A 16646-nucleotide genomic window follows, 5' to 3' on the forward strand; every position below is an offset into this window, starting at 1 on the left:
CCCCCTCAGGAGGTTGAACAAGTTTGGTATGGGCCCTCAAATCCTGAAAAGGGTCCTACAGACTCACACACACTGTCACTCCAACACTCCATCATTTTCTCACTCACACATATGCACATACAATTTATACTCACTCAACACACCTGCACACCCTCTCACATGCAAGCTGCTGCTACTCTGTTTATCTTATATCCTGTTGCCTAGTCCCCTTACCCCTGTACATATCTACCTCCATTACTCCAGTATCCCTGCACATGTCAATTTGATATTGGAACAGACTTTTAAATACTTTCTATATGTAGTATGCTTGTTTGCTTACTTACTTTATTGTGTATTTCATATTTCTTATTCTTATTTCTCCAGTTTGTTTTTTGGAATATGTTGTTATTGATTATTGCATTGTTAGGTTATGAGTTTGCAAGAAAGGCATTTCACTGTACTTGTGCATGGGACATTAAAACTTTAAATATCCAGCAACTTCACACAGCCATTGAAGAGGAGTGGGACAACATTCCACAGGCCACAATCAACATCCTGATCAACTCTATTCGAAAGAGATGTGTCGCGCTGCAGGAGGCAAACGGTGGACACACCAGATACTGACTGGTTTTCTGATCCACACACCTACTTTCTATCTGTGAATAACAGATGCACATCTGTATTCCCAGTCATGTGAAATCCATAGATTAGGGCCTAAGGAATTTATTTAAATTGACTGATTTCCTTATATGAACTGTTCTCAGTAAAATCATTGAAATTGTTGCATCTTGCATGTATATTTTTGTTCAGTGTATATTTGTGTTTGTGGATGAATTTACTACGGCCAGATGCCTTTAAAACAAAAAATTGCGTTGAAGACCGTTGCTCTATGTTTCTACCCGTTGGATACTACTCAAAAAGCCTTCAAAAGTAAAAAAAAAAAAACTATAAGGCTACTTCCTGGATAACGACGTGTTACTTTCATACGGTATAGTCCCTAATATGGTTTCCAGTTATGGTGCCCTATGCGGAAGAAAATTTGACTTTGTGATGTTTGAGATTAGTGTGGGAAACGCTGGGCTAATGCTATTTTTGGCCATCTCTGCAGTTGAGAGTAAAGTACAAAAGCAATACAATTATGTTGGGCCACCTGCTGCAGAATATTGCTTCGTTATTGGACAAATTCAGTTCCCCCCCATTTCACACTGTTTCAAAACGTTTTTCTCCATACTGAACACAACCCTGTTCTCAATTGGTCCAGTAGGTGGTAGTGTTGGAACTAACTGTAATGACAAGGTTTGATCATAAGTCTAGGGGTGGGATCCCCAGTTGGGTGACAGGATTTTCTCTATGCAGATGTTTTCTTAACCGTTAATCGTTATTATTATACTGTGCTCTATTCTAGCTTTTCTGCTACTACACTGTAGACTACATTTATTTTATAGGCTACAATGACTACACATCTTATGAACCATAATCCAATCCAGACAGTAGCCTCAGCAAGCACTGTAAACATTTAATTAACAGAACAAGTTGAGGAGACTAAATTAATTGGTGTTTCCTTAGATTGTAAACTGTCATGCATGGTCAAAACATAGATTCAATGGTTTTAAAGAAGGGTCAAGGTTTGTCCGTAATAAAGAGATGCTCTGCTTTTTTGACACCACTCTCCACAAAGCAAGTCCTGCAGGCTCTAGTTTTATCTTATCTCGATTATTGTCCAGTCATATGGTTAAATGATGCTAAGAAAGACACAGTTAAGCTGCAGCTGGCCCAGAACAGAGCAGCACATCTGATTGTATTCATTAATATTAATATTATGCAGGCCAGTCTCTCTTGGCTAAGAGTTGAGGAAAGGCTAACTGTCACTTCTTGTTTTTATAAGAAACAATGTGTGGGAAATTCCAAATTGTTTACATAGTCAACTTACACACAGCACAAACACACACACTTACCCCACCAGACATGCCACCAGGGTTCTTTTCACAGTCCCCAAGTCCAGAACAAATTCAAGGAAACATACAGTATTATACAGACAGCAAACCTGGTTTCAAAAAACAAATAAAGCAACACCTCACAATGCCTCACCCCCATGTTTTTTTAAATATTTAACCAGGCAAGTCAGTTATGAACAAATTATTATTTACAATGACGACCTATACCGGCCAAACCCAGACAATGGTGGGCCAATTGTGCACCGCCCTATGGAACTCCCAATCACAGCCGGTTGTGATACGGCCTGGATTCACACCAGGGTGTCTGTAGTAATGCCTCTAGCACTAAGATGCAGTGCCTTAAAGTTGATGTGACCTACTTGTTGTGTGTGTGTACTGACCTGTATGTGTAACTGATAGATGCACAGACACGCACTACATGTTCATGTTTTTAAATGTTTGTCAATTGTAAAGTCTTTGGTCTGTAATGTATTTTTCGTTATGTGTCGGACCCCAGTAAGACTAGCTGTTGCCATTGGCGTCGGATAAATGTAATGCAAAAATGTAACAGAAGGACATTCAAATGGAAACGGTTATTTTAACCACAGTGACATAATTTACATAATTATCTACTTCACTTTGCATAATGAACGAAAACTCAGACATGATGCAATTGTGGCTTTGATAGGCTTATGGTTGTAAATCAAACATACACTAAATGGCTCAGTGTTGATGTGGTAGTTAGACATCAACAAGCTGGTAGGTAACAACTTTCTTATTGTTTTGCTCAGAGATTCTAAAGGAACTGCTCACAATTATATGCTTTTTAAAAAAATGGTCACCTGAGTGCTTGGAGAATGTAGGTTGGAGTTGGGGAGGGATTTTGGTGAAGGGGTTGAGGTGGAACACTGCCCATCCATTTGAGAAGTGTACAACTATGTACTTCCAATGGATTTTTGATTGAGAACAATTCATAAAAGCCCTACCTGTGGGTTGATTATTAGATTGATGTTTTTGTTCCTTTAGGGAATTATTGTTAGCAGCGAACAGGATAATTGCCAATCCAAATGTGTGTAGTTGTGCAGATACATTTCCAACACAAAGACAAGCTTTGTCCGCAAACATGACTAGTGGCTCATCAAGTCATCAAGTCAAAATAGCTTCAAATATGCATATTTTGTTGACTATTACTTTATGAACAGTTCTGTTTATTTTTTACATTTATACTCAACACTTTAGGTTTCAGCATTATTTAACAAGCTAAACGTAACTGTTTTCAATAAATATTTTATTTGATCTCAAATGTATCTTCTATCTTTTATTTGTACATTTAATATTTTTTTTTTTGCAAGATCAAGAGAATCTCGGGACAGTAAAGCCTGTGTTTTGTCTGAATTAGTTTATTCATGTGGGTGTGCAATGAAACCACAACAATGTGCAATTAACTGAAGACATTCACTTGCATTTTTTTTGCTATCTCTCACATGGTAGAGGTTTGATGACACCATAATGTGCAATATATTTTCCCTTCTGTATTTTTTACTTAAATACCTATGGCCAGATTGCATGCATTCGCAACTATGTGCTCAGACATGCTGTTAACATTAGGCAACAGTTTCCACAAAGACAAACATTAAGGGTAGTATTTCAACAGTGATTTCATAACATAAACCACTTTCTGGGAGTTTGCATAACAGGCTCAACCTGCAAAATGCCATCTGCATCTGTCATTTTTGCACAACGTTCACTGATACCTATGCATCCTCCAAACTGGACTGCAATAGAGTTTGTATATGGTGTTACTGACCAAGTTCTCAAGGGACCATATAATGAGACCCCATAATTAGTTATTGAAAACGAATATGGCTGCCAGTAAAACATAGGATCAAAATATACTACAAAATATTTGTAATCACATACAAGGCTCTTCATGGCATGGCCCACTTCACTGCTTCAAAACTACATCTCCACAAGCATCCTCAGAAACTTTGGTTCTTCTGTCCAAGTCCCAAATGTCAGACATGGGGCATATGGCATGCCCACCTGATAAAAATCTTGTTACTGTATCCATGTGAGAGACGCAGTCTCAGTCTCGACCTTTAAGTCTTTACTGAAGACTCATCTCTTCAGTAGGTCCTATGATTGAGTGTAGTCTGGCCCAGGGGTGTGAAGGTGAACTGAAAGGCACTGGACCGACAAACTGCCCTTGTTGTTTCTGCCTGGCCGGTTGCCCTTTCCTTTGGGATTCTCTGCCTGTGACCCTATTATGGGGGCTGAGTCACTGGCTTACTAGTGCTCTTCCATGCCGTCCCTAGGAGGGGTGCATCGCTTGAGTGGGTTGAGTCACTGGCGTGAACTTCCTGTCTGGTTTGGCGCTTCCTCGGGCTCGTGCGGTGGAGGACATCTTTGTGGGCTATACACAGCCTGGTCTGTTGATATCCCTCTAGGCGTGAGGGGGCTGTGCTTTAGCAATGTGGATGGGCTTATATCCTACCTGATTGGCCTTATCGTCAGACGGGGCCACAGTGTCTCCCGACCCCCCCTGTCTCAGCCTCCAGTATCTACGCTGCAATAGTCTATGTGCCGGGGGTCTAGGGTCAGTCTGTAATATCTGGTGTAATTCTCCTGTCTTTCAGTTGAAGTCGGAAGTTAACATACAGTACACCTTATCCAAATACATTTATATTCAGTTTTTCACAGTTCCTGACATTTAATCCTAATAAAACATCACTGTCTTAGGTCAGTTAGGATCACCACTTCATTTTAAGAATTTGAAATGACAGAATAATAGTAGAGAGATATATTTAGTTCAGCTTTTATTTTTTTGTGTCTATTTCTGAAATGCACCAGTCCCTCCTGCAGCAAAGCACCCCCACAACATGATGGTGCCACCCCCTGCTTCACGGTTGGGATGGTGTTTTTCGGCTTGCAAGCCTCCCCTTTCTCCTCCAAACATAACGATGGTCATTATGGCCAAACAGTTATATTTTTGTTTCATCAGACCAGAGGACATTTCTCCAAAAAGTACGATCTTTGTCCCAATGTGCAGTTGCAAACAGTAGTCTGGCTTTTTTTTATAGTGGTTTTAGAGCAGTGGCTTCTTCCTTGCTGTGCGGCCTTTCAGGTTATATCGATATAGGACTCATTTTACTGTGGAAATACTTTTGTCCCTGTTTCCTCCAGCATCTTCAATTTCCTTTGTTGTTGTTCTGGGATTGATTTGCACTTTTCGCACCAAAGTACGTTAATCTCTAAGAGACAGAACATGTCTACTTCCTGAGCGGTATGACGGCATGGTGTTTATACTTGCGTACTATTGTTTGTACAGATGAATCTGGTACCTTCAGGCATTTGGAAATTTCTCCCTTGGATGAACCAGACTTGTGGAGGTCTACATACTTTTTTCTGAGGTCTTGGCTGATTTCTTTTGATTTTCCCATGATACATCCACAGGCACACCTCCAATTGACTCAAATTATGTAAATTAGTTGTGTCATGCACAAAGTAAATGTTTTAACCGACTTGCCAAAACTATAGTTTGTTAACAAGAAATTTGTGGAGGGGTTGAAAAACAAGTTATAATAACTCCAACCTAAGTGTATGTAAACTTCCGACTTCAACCGTATCTGGTGTCCTGTGTGAATTTAAGTATGCTCCCTCTAATTCTCTCCCTCTCCTTCCCCTCCTGTAGGACCTGAGCCCGAGGACCATGCCCCAGGACTACCTGGTCTGATGACCCCTTGCTGTCCCAGTCCACCTGGTCGTGCTGCTGCTCCAGTTTCAACTGTTCTGCCTGCAGCGATGGAACCCCGACCTGTTCACCGGATGTGCTACATTGACCCAGACCTGCTTTTTTAAACTCTCTCTACCGAACCTGCTGATTTAACCTCTGAATTCCCGGCTATGAAAAGCCAAGTGACATTTACTCCTGATGTTGCACCCTCTACAACCACTGTGATTATTATTTGACCCTGCTGGTCATCTATGAACGTTTGAACATCTTGGAGAACAATCTGGCCTTAATGGCCATGTACTGTTATAATCTGCACCTGGTACAGCCAGAAGAGGACTGGCCACCCCTCAGAGCCACCGTGCTTCTACATCTGCATTGATCGCTGTTTGAGGTTTAGCACTTTTTGACATCTGCTAATGTAAAAAGGGCTTTATAAATAAAAAAAGTGCTCTTATTCCTTTATGCAAGCTCTTATTTAATTGTTTTCAATATTTTAGTTCAATGGCACCCTTCCGTTCTAGTACAGTTGTATAGTATTTATCTTATTAATTACCCATAACATGTATGCAAGACATCACAAAACCACAGGCCCCAAAATTTGAGAAACACTTCTTTTTAAACATCTTGAAGCAAGACTTTGGTTGAATTGGTCAACATCTAAGGCTATTTTGCAATTTACCAGTATTCTGAGCAACGACAGCGTCTGTCAGCCGACATTATATAAACTGCAGGTCTACCATGTTCACAACAGATTGATCCTGGGCATCCTGCAGTCCTTCACCATGGCACCTGTCTTTGTGCTGTCCATTTTCATCGCTGTTCTCTGCTCAGTTCAGGGCCGATCTACAGGGGTAAGGGTCTATCTGAGACTATTGAGAAACAGCTGTGCATGATGATGAATTATGTGCGTTTTAAACAAACTTGTACATATTTCCTTCTGCTGTTGCCATACAGAAAGCCTCATATGAATGGAGTGAAGAGGACACTGGTATGCTCATCCTGTATTTATAAACATTGAGCTATTGCATGACATTGTATTGGACATTGTATAGTCTAAATATAATGTTTCATAAACTAAATCAGTTTTTTATTAATCATTCATTGTTATAATGTAAATGACATATATTATCTTATTAAAATATGAGTTATTAGGGACACAGTTGCATTTAAGCACATTTTTTATTCCCATTCCACAGACGGCACTAGCACCAACAGCATTGAGGAGGATGAATACTCTGCTTCAACGCTCATTGAGAAGGCCAACCGAAATCTTGGTACGGAAGCCTGTACATTCCTACTCTATATTTAATGGCATCAAGAATGGATAGCAGATAACCTTCACTTGGTGTTGTTTTCTAGGACAAAGACTTGATGAGCCACTAGTCATGTTTGGGGACATTGCAGTAGATACTGGGTTCATGAACGCTGACCCCTGCACAGCTCGCGGATGCAAGTGGCAGAAGTCCTCTGATGGGAACGTTTATGTGCCCTTTGTGATCTCTAATCAATACTGTAAGTATTTTGTTCTCTGTAACGATTTTATGCTGAGCCTAATGGTTTGGTTTTACTATAGAATATGAGTGTGTGTGTGTGTGTGTGTGTGTGTGTGTGTGTGTGTGTGTGTGTGTGTGTGTGTGTGTGTGTGTGTGTGTGTGTGTGTGTGTGTGTGTGTGTGTGTGTGTGTGTGTGTGTGTGCGCCTGTGATTATAGAGTTTCTGACTTTCTTATTGCTCCAGCGGCCCGGGAGAGGTCCGTAATTGTAGGTGGGCTGCAAACCTTTGCTGCATCAACCTGCATCCGATTCTTTCCCCGAACCAATCAGAGAGACTTTGTGGACATCCAGTCTCAGTCAGGGTATGACCACTGCACATTACATTACTAGGCCTGTTGTATTTGTCTTTTGCCACTCTTATTTACCTAGTATTTACGTGACAATTTACTTGACTGTTTTATTGCATAAAGATAATACTTTATCCCTTTTAGAAATGACCTTTGTCTTCTGTATGCACCCTTGTTTGTAGCTGTTTCTCATTTATTGGACGCCGGGGGAATGGCCAGGTCGTGTCTCTGAGTAGGAACGGATGTGTCTTTCTGTCTGTGGTGCAGCATGAACTGCTGCATGCCTTGGGCTTCAACCATGAGCAAACACGCAGTGACCGGGATAGCAATGTTCAAATCCTGATGCAGAACATTATTCCTGGTTAGTGCTTTATAATGCTTTATAATGCTTTAAACATAATTTCATAGGGACATAATAAATAGATTGTGCACAATATTCTTCCTGCCCCATTTGAGTAAGAAATCTTAGTAACACTTTTATAACTTTAATGGGAAAGCCTTATTAAACTATTTATAGTGCACTACTATTTTATTATAATAATAATACATTAGTATTTCATTATTTGTAAACATGTAGAAACATTGAGAAGAATTATAAGCTTTACAATTAATATGCATTTACACTATTCATAATCATCTGTAAAACATTTCTTTACAAGAGTGTTATTGTTATGTTATTATACTGTGTAAGAAAATGATTTAGCATACATTTTCCATCCTAGGAATGGAATTCAATTTCAGAAAGATCAACACGATTAACTTGGGGACTCCTTATGACTATAATTCTGTCATGCACTACTCAAGGTAAATTAAAGAAATTCATATAAAGGTTTTCTTTACTGCGATAACAGCTGGAATGTTACATGGCTAAAATAAGAGAAATCCTTTTCCCTTTCATAGTCTACTCATGTCATCCTCTAATTTCAATTCATAGCTTCAGAGCTTTCTGTCCTATGTTGTCTGGTTCCAGGTTTGCCTTCTCCAGAAACAGGCAGCCCACCATTCTTCCAATCCCTGACAATAATGCAGTTATTGGCAGGGCAACTCAGATGAGCCCCATTGATATTCTGCGGATCAATCGTCTCTACAACTGCAGTAAGTGCTAGTTTAGGAATACCTGTTTATTATAACTGTGAAGGATACAAGTTGTGATTATTGTACCTGCCTGTAAGCTTCACCCCACCGTTGCTCAATCAATTACAAATATTTGGGAATATAGTATTTGAAATGAAGTATGTATTATAACTATAATTGTATGTTCTCTTTCCCTTCTCTTTTACTAGCGGGACAGCAGTTAGACTTGATTTGACAAGTGCGATTGTAGAGCGTCTGCTGAGGATTGGAACTGCAGTTATAGCTTGCTTTTCAACTTTGAACATGAACTCAATAAACAAACTATACGTTATGCTGAAAGAATTAATTGAGACGTAGATAACCATTTCTGTATATCAGATCTGGTATGGCTTATCATAGATAGAACTTTGGTATGGCAAAACAATGTACTGCAGACTACTGAAACATTTTTCACAATAAACATGTGTAGTAATGTGTATTTGATAGTCTATGTTTTTTGAGGGCTTATGTTTATTATTCTGATTGCAAATGGTACATTGATGGTGATTATCATATAATGTGCATAGGTGTCTAAGTGGTTTCGTGACTAAAACTAAAACCTTTTGTATTTTTTAGGCGAGTTAACAAGGCTATCTCACCAAAGCCTACAGCAATAACACTCATCCAAACTCCCACATGCACAGAAAATCCTTTATTATACAGGACAACAAAATAATTTTACATTCTGTTACTTTTACATTTCGGAAGTCTGAAACAATGACATGAGCTTAAAAAACATTGTAGAGGGAGTGTCCAGCACAGTCAAGGATTGTAGCCCATTCATTTTTTTCAGTAACACTTAACTAAGAGGTTGAAATTGTAAAGGGTTTATAAAGGGTTTATAATTACATTATGAATCATTATTTAATCATTTGTAAATGCATTTATAAACCATTAATAAACAGTTGTATCGCATTGGTCAAAATAGTGCAATAACTTGTCAGTGTTTGCCAAATAGTGAGCCAATATCTACCTACAGTTATTAACACTTTATAAATGCACTTACACATGCTTATAAGATGAACCCTTATGTATCATTATGCAACCTTATTTTCAATAGTTGCACAGTTGAACAATAGTTATTTTCTCACTTTTGGGTGTGATGCATTGATGCTCTGTCCCAGGCACAGAAGAGGTTGGTTTAAATGATGACCTGGCCAAATGTACATCCAGGAAATTATTAATTATTATCGTTCCTAATATATTACCCCTTACCAGATTATATCAACATACTTACCACTGCTCAGTGATAGTCCGCGCGTGGTGAACGCTCTGGTGTTAAATGGTAACCGTAATGCCTTTGGTTGGTGAAATAGCGGAGGGGGTATCTTCTCACAACGCTGAATGTTTTGGTCTTCATACCCACCATTCATTGACTAAATATGTTGAACAAAGTGTTGAATCTTTTCTCATTTACAGTACCAGTCAAATGTTTGGACACACTTACACACTCAAGGGTTGTTTCTTTATTTTTTACTATTTTCTACATTGCAGAATAATAGTGAAGACATCAAAACTATGAAATAACACATATGGAATAATGTAGTAACCAAAAAGTGTTAAACAAATCAAAATATATTTTATATTTGAGATTCTTCAAAGTGGCCCATTATTATTAGTGTCCTTTAATAGTAGTTTCTTTGCAGCAATTTGACCATGAAGGTCTGATTCATGCAGTCTCCTGACAATTGATGTTGTGATGTGTCTGTTACTTGAACTCTGTGAAGAATTTATTTGGGCTGCAATTTCTAAGGCTGGTAACTCTAATGAACTTATCCTCTGCAGCAGAAGTAACTCTGGGACTTCCTTTCCTGTTTCGGGCCTCATGAGAGCCAGCTTCATCATAGTGCTTGATGGTTATTGCGACTGCACTTGAAGAAACTTTAAAAGCCCTTGAAAATTTCCAGATTGACTGACCTTCATGTCTGAAAATATTGATGGACTGTCATTTTTGTTAGCTTATTTGAGTTGTTCTAGCCATAATATGGACTTGGTCTTTTAGCAAATAGGGCTATCTTCTGTATACCAGCCCTACCTTGTCTGTCACGCCCTGACCTTAGTATTCTTTGTTTTCTTTATTGTTTTGGTTAGGTCAGGGTGTGACATGGGTGATGTATGTGTTTTTGGACTGTCTAGGGGTTTTGTAGGTTTATGGGGTCGTTTACTATCTAGGTGTTTATGTATGTCTATGGTTGCCTAGATTGGTTCTCAATTAGAGGCAGCTGTTTATGATTGTCTCAACATTGCGGTGTCTTTTTCTCCCCTTTTTAACATTACAAGTCAGACTATAAATTGACAACAGATTAACTATTTAAAAATACAACACTAACATAGGGTCTCATGGTCCCCTTCTGTGTCTTCATCTATTTCTTTCTTGTTAAGCATTTTCCCATCCTGGAGTCTGAGACCTTATGGGAATCTGTGGGAGAGAAGAGGAATATATGACAATTTAGCATAGCACAGCTACACATACCTCTTATCCTCATTATCAGAATTTATACAAGTTAGTCTTAGCTAGTTATGTTATCCACTGCCATCTAATAATAATAATATTAATAATATCTAGCTAGTGTTTAACATTACTTGCTAATACTAATATCTAGATACCACAGATTAAAGGGGTTAGCTAGTCATCACAATTTTTGCTAATACACTAGCTAGTAAGTTAGTGTTAAAATTGGAACCACTAGTGTACTGTAGTGCTGAGCGATTAACCAAAACGTTGGTTATTTTTAATTTTTTAAACAACTTATTGACGGACATAGGTTAAATCTTTTTCAGTGAGCTTGATGTGCAGTTTCTGTATAGATAAATCAGATGAAGCCTGAACTGTGCAATGTAGTATGAACTTGCTTGTTTATGTTACGATCGTCGTATACATACGCGTACCAAGGCGCAGCGTGAATAGAGTTCCACATACTTTATTACAAAAGTGAAACTTAACAAAAACAACAAAGAATCAACGGACATCCAGTACAGAGCGCACATAGGCACGAACTGAAACACAAACAAACAACATCCCACAAATGCAGGTAGGAAAGAACCAAACTAAGTATGATCCCCAATTAGAGGCAACGATCATCAGCTGCCTCCAATTGGGAACCATACTCACACCAACAAAGATGTACTAACGATTAGAAACACCCCCGAGTCACGCCCTGACCTAAAGCACCATAGAGAACCCCGAGGGCGTGACAGTATATAACCTTTTTCGGTAAGACAGATCCGAAAACTTACCGAAATATAACCTTTTTCTGTAAAACAGATCTTCCAAAGGTGGTGGAGTGGCAATTTTTACCAAGGAACACCTTCAGTGCTCGGTTGTCTCCACCAAAACAATTTGATTTGCTGGTTTTAAGAATTAAACTTTCAAATAGCTCTTTGTTGACTGTTGCTGGGTGTTATCGTCCTCCATCAACACCGGCCTGTACCTCACCTGCCCTAATCTCTCTCCTGGCCCCGTACACTAAGTCTGAATTTGTCCTGCTAAGTGACCAAAACTGGGACAAGCTTAAACCACCTGAACAAGTCCTAAAGCAATGGGACTCCCTAAATCTTTCTCAGACTATCACCAATCCTACAAGGTATGACTCCAAACACCCAGAAAAGGCTACTCTCCTTGATGTTATCCTCACAAATAATCCTGATAGGTATCAGTCTTGTGTTTTCTGTAATGACCTTAGTGATCACTGTTTTACCGCCTGTGTTCATATAACTGCTCAGTGAAACAACTTGTCCTGACTTGTAATAGACACTTGCTAAAAACTTTAATGAGCAAGCCTTCCTTCATTACCTGGCCTCTGTAAATTGGTATAGAATCAGCTTGATCCCCTTTGTCGAAGATGCTTGGACCATCTTGTTTGATATTTTCAGTGGTGTTGTTAACCTGTTACTCCTACCCCCTACTTTTTCGAACATTCTGTTAAAAATCGCACAACATTTCAGCGCCCTGCTGCTCATGCCAGGAATATAGTATATGCATATGATTAGTATGTGTGGATAGAAAACACTCAGACGTTTATAAAACTGGTTAAATCACGGCTGTGACTATAACAGAACGTGCGTTTCATCGAAAAGTGCAGGAAAATCTGATCACCGAAAATTGAAAAATATATCCATGCGCGACTTGAACCCATTGATAAAGGTGAACCACATTTAATGGGGCTGAGGTTGCAATACCTACAGCTTCCACACGTTGTCTAGAGTCTTGTCACTTGCCAACTGTTTGTTTCTTGGTCAAACAGACGCAAGGCAGCGCATTTCTTCCGGTCTCCGACCGGATATTTTGGTTGAGATTTACCCTGACAGTATTTCCAGACGGACAGCTAAAGAATATACTTCGCCTCGTGATCAATTTGATCGCTTATTAACGTTTAATAATACCTAAAGTTGCATTACAAAAGTATTTCGAAGTGTTTTGTGAAAGTTTATCGTCAACTTTTTTAATTTAAAAAATGACATTACGTTATAAGACGCTATTTTTTTCGTCTATCACACAGTATTCATAGATCGATATCTAGGCAATATATGGACCGATTTAATAAAAAAAGACCCAATAGTGATTATGGGACATCTAGGAGTGCCAACAAAGAAGATGGTCAAAGGTAATGAATGTTTTATATTTTATTTGTGCCTTTTGTGTAGCGCCGACTATGCTAATTATTTTGTTTACGTCCCCTGCGGGTCTTTTGGGGTGTTACATGCTATCAGATAATAGCTTCTCATGCTTTCGCCGAAAAGCATTTTAAAAATCTGACTTGTTGCCTGGATTCACAACGAGTGTAGCTTTAATTCAATACCCTGCATGTGTATTTTAATGAACGTTTGAGTTTTAACTAGTACTATTAGCATTTAGCGTAGCGCATTTGCATTTCCAGATGTCTAGATGGGACACCTGCGTGCCAGGTAGGAGCAAGAGGTTAACAAACACGCCCCATAAAGAAAACGAGAATTGAAAACAGGTTCAGCCCCTGGTTCAACCGTGATCTTGAAGAGTTACTCCACCTCAAGAATTCCATTTGGCTCGGCACACGCATACTCAGGCTGACTGGCTCTCGTTCAGGAAAATGAGAAATAAGTGCACTCAGGCTATCCGGATGGCCAAAGTTAGTTACTTTAAGGAGCAGTTCTCTCTCTGTGGGTCTAACCCCAAGAAGCTCTGGAAAACAGTTAAAGACCTGGAGAATAAACCCTTCTTCTCACAGCTGGTCATGTCCCTTAATGTTTTTTATGAATTACCTTTTTTTTAATTGAATATTTAAACATAAAATATACTTGCAGTGAAGCCGCTCAACAACTACATCACATTAGTCATCTAACAGACTCCCATCCAGAGAGACACACAGAAGCAACCAGGGTCAATGCCCTGCTCAAGGGTACGTCGACAGATCTCCCACAAGGTCAAAAACAGAGACACGAACTAGCAATCCATCAGCCCTTAACGTTGATGATGTGGTTGCTACTGACAAGGAGCACAAGACTGAGCTCTTTAATCACCACTTCATAGTGGTGTCAGGATTCCTATTTGACTCAGCCATGCCTCCTTGACCGTCCAAAATGTCCTAATCCCCCATCCCTTCTAATGTGCCAAGCCTCAATGCTCCTCCCTCTTTTTTTCCCTGCAGGCCGTCACTGAGTCCGAGGTGCCAAAGGAGCTCCCTAAACCTGACCCAAAAAACATCTGGTTCAGATGATTTAGACCCTTTCTTCTTGTTGGTTCCCGTTTATCTGTGCTCTGTTTTATTTACGTAACAAATAAGGAACACTCAAAATGTGCACTTATAAATCATAACTATTTTAATCCAAATACAGCTGTAGACAGAAGTCAAAGATCAAACATCACACATACAACTGATGTCTCTCCTGAGTTCTGCCCCATAGTAAAAGTCCCAAGTTATTTTATTAAGCCTGAAGTCCAGCCCTAGTGATGTCACAGCATACGTCATTACCTTCTACTCATCAGACCAAGCCCATGCATACACAGCTATACAAACTTGCAAGAGATATACAATAGTTCCAGATTTTTCTAAGGGCTCAGCAGTAAATGTCCACTCCCCCGAGTTGATTTATAGAGGTATGTCTGACTAGTCTCTTATCTCTTTTACTCCTCTGCAGGGTTCTGTGCTTATCTTTGAAGTGCTTTCTCACAGACCCCCTGCAATATTTCACACATCTCTCAGACCGTTTCATTATAAGAGGCAGAGATCAGAAAAGACTGTGGAACAAAATTAAGGCTTTATAATGAATATATATATATTGTTAATGTGTAGTCTATGACCCTATAAATGTAGTGGAGGATGGGTCTTATAACCCTTCAGGTGTGATTACTACCTCTGAGGGTTTAGAGCTTTAGGCAGTCACCTCATACAAGTATTGAGAGTATGGCTAGATGGTACACTGTCCTTCTCTCAGCACCTATCAAAGCTGCAGGCTAAGATTAAATCTAGACTTGGTTTCCTCTATCGTAATCGTTCCTCTTTCACCACAGCTGCCAAACTAACCCTGATTCAGATGACCATTGTACCCATGCTAGATTATGGAGATGTAATTTATAGATCGGCAGGTAAGGGTGCTCTCGAGCGGCTAGATGTTCTTTACCGTTCGGCCATCAGATTTGCCACCAATGCTCCTTATAGGACACATCACTGCACTCTATACTCCTCTGTAAACGTGTCATCTCTGTATACACGTCGCAAGACCCATTGGTTGATGCTTATTTATTAAACCCTCTTAAGCCTCACTCCCCCCTATCTGAGATATCTACTGCAGCCCTCATCCTCCACATACAACACCCGTTCTGCCAGTCACCTTCTGTTAAAGGTCCCCAAAGCACACGCATCCCCGGGTTGGAATGAGCTGCAACAAACACTCAAACTGGACAGTTTTACCTCGATCTCTTCATTCAAAGACTCAACCATGGACACTCTTACTGACAGTTGTGGCTGCTTCGCATAATTTATTGTTGTCTCTACCTTCTTGCCCTTTGTGCTGTTGTCTGTGCCCAATAATGTTTGTACCATGTTTGTGCTGTGACCACGTTGGGCTGCTGCCATGTTGTGTTGCTAGCATGTTGTTGTCATGTGTTGCTACCATGCTATGTAAATTTAGGTCTCTCTTTATGTAGTGTTGTGGTGTATTTTAATTTTTAATCCCAGCCCCATCCACACAGGAGGCCTTTTGGCTTTTGGTAGGCCGTCATTGTAAATTAGAATTTGTTCTTAACTGACTTGCCTAGTTAAATAAAGGTTAAATAAAGTAAAACATTTTAAAAAGTATGGAGTTGTATTTTCCATCAGGCCAATATTCTACATAGTTTAGGACAGAAAACGTGGTAATGAACTACAATGACCATAATCCACTGTACTCCCGTTTAAACTTGTCCTGTCTTTGCGGAGCAAACAGACTGAGAGAAGAAATAACAGGTGATTGAGAGTGATAGAAAGCAGTTGCTCCCTGAGCCTGAAAATGCTTGATCTAAGTGATTGATAGTTGGTATTCTGCAGTCATATACAGTGCCTTCAGAAAGTATTGAGACCCATTGACATTTTCCACATTTTGATAGGTTAAAGCTGTATTCTAAAATTGATGCAATTGTTTTTTTCCCCCCTCATCAATATACAGACAATACCCCATAATGACAAAGCAAAAACAGGTTTTTACAATTTTTGCTTAGCACTCCAATAAGCATTTTTCTACGGCTAGCCATGCTGTTCACCTGGCCACCCCTACCCTGGTCAACAGCCCTGCACCCCCCACAGCAACCTGCCCAAGCCTCCCTCATTTATCCTTCACCCAAAACCAGATAGCTGATGTTCTGAAAGAGCTGCAAAATCTGGACCCTTACAAATCAGCAGGACTAGACAATCTCTTTCTAAAATTATCAGCCAAAATTGTTGCAACCCCTATTACTAGCCTGTTCAACCTCTCTTTCGTATCATCTGAGATCCCCAAAGATTGGAAAGCTGCCGAGGTCATCCCCATACCAGCATCACTACTCTGGACGGTTCTGACTTAGAATATGTGGACATCTACAAATACCTAGGTGTCTG

General features: G+C 39.7%; 1 protein-coding gene across 1 annotated transcript; it reads left to right on the top strand.

Moving 5' to 3' along the window:
• Positions 1–6348: 6348 nt before the first annotated feature.
• Positions 6349–9037, top strand: LOC118358144 (hatching enzyme 1.2-like). Its single transcript, XM_035735637.2, has 9 exons — positions 6349–6497; positions 6601–6634; positions 6843–6920; positions 7006–7158; positions 7383–7500; positions 7668–7846; positions 8208–8289; positions 8456–8580; positions 8769–9037. The coding sequence occupies exons 1-9, from the start codon at positions 6429–6431 to the stop codon at positions 8792–8794; spliced, it is 864 nt and encodes a 287-aa protein (XP_035591530.1). The 5' UTR covers positions 6349–6428; the 3' UTR covers positions 8795–9037.
• The last annotated feature ends 7609 nt before the right edge of the window (positions 9038–16646 follow it).

Source organism: Oncorhynchus keta, chromosome 2 (genome assembly GCF_023373465.1).
Source record: "Oncorhynchus keta strain PuntledgeMale-10-30-2019 chromosome 2, Oket_V2, whole genome shotgun sequence".
NCBI classification, from domain to species: Eukaryota; Metazoa; Chordata; class Actinopteri; order Salmoniformes; family Salmonidae; genus Oncorhynchus; species Oncorhynchus keta.

What these genes read in the sequence shown, in the direction of transcription:
- LOC118358144 (XM_035735637.2), top strand. Translation starts at nt 6,429, where the DNA reads ATGGCACCTGTCTTTGTGCTGTCCATTTTCATCGCTGTTCTCTGCTCA. An exon ending in GAAGGCCAACCGAAATCTTG is followed by an intron (nt 6,921 to 7,005) that starts GTACGGAAGCCT and finishes GTTGTTTTCTAG; the next exon opens with GACAAAGACTTGATGAGCCA. An exon ending in GACATCCAGTCTCAGTCAGG is followed by an intron (nt 7,501 to 7,667) that starts GTATGACCACTG and finishes CCTTGTTTGTAG; the next exon opens with CTGTTTCTCATTTATTGGAC.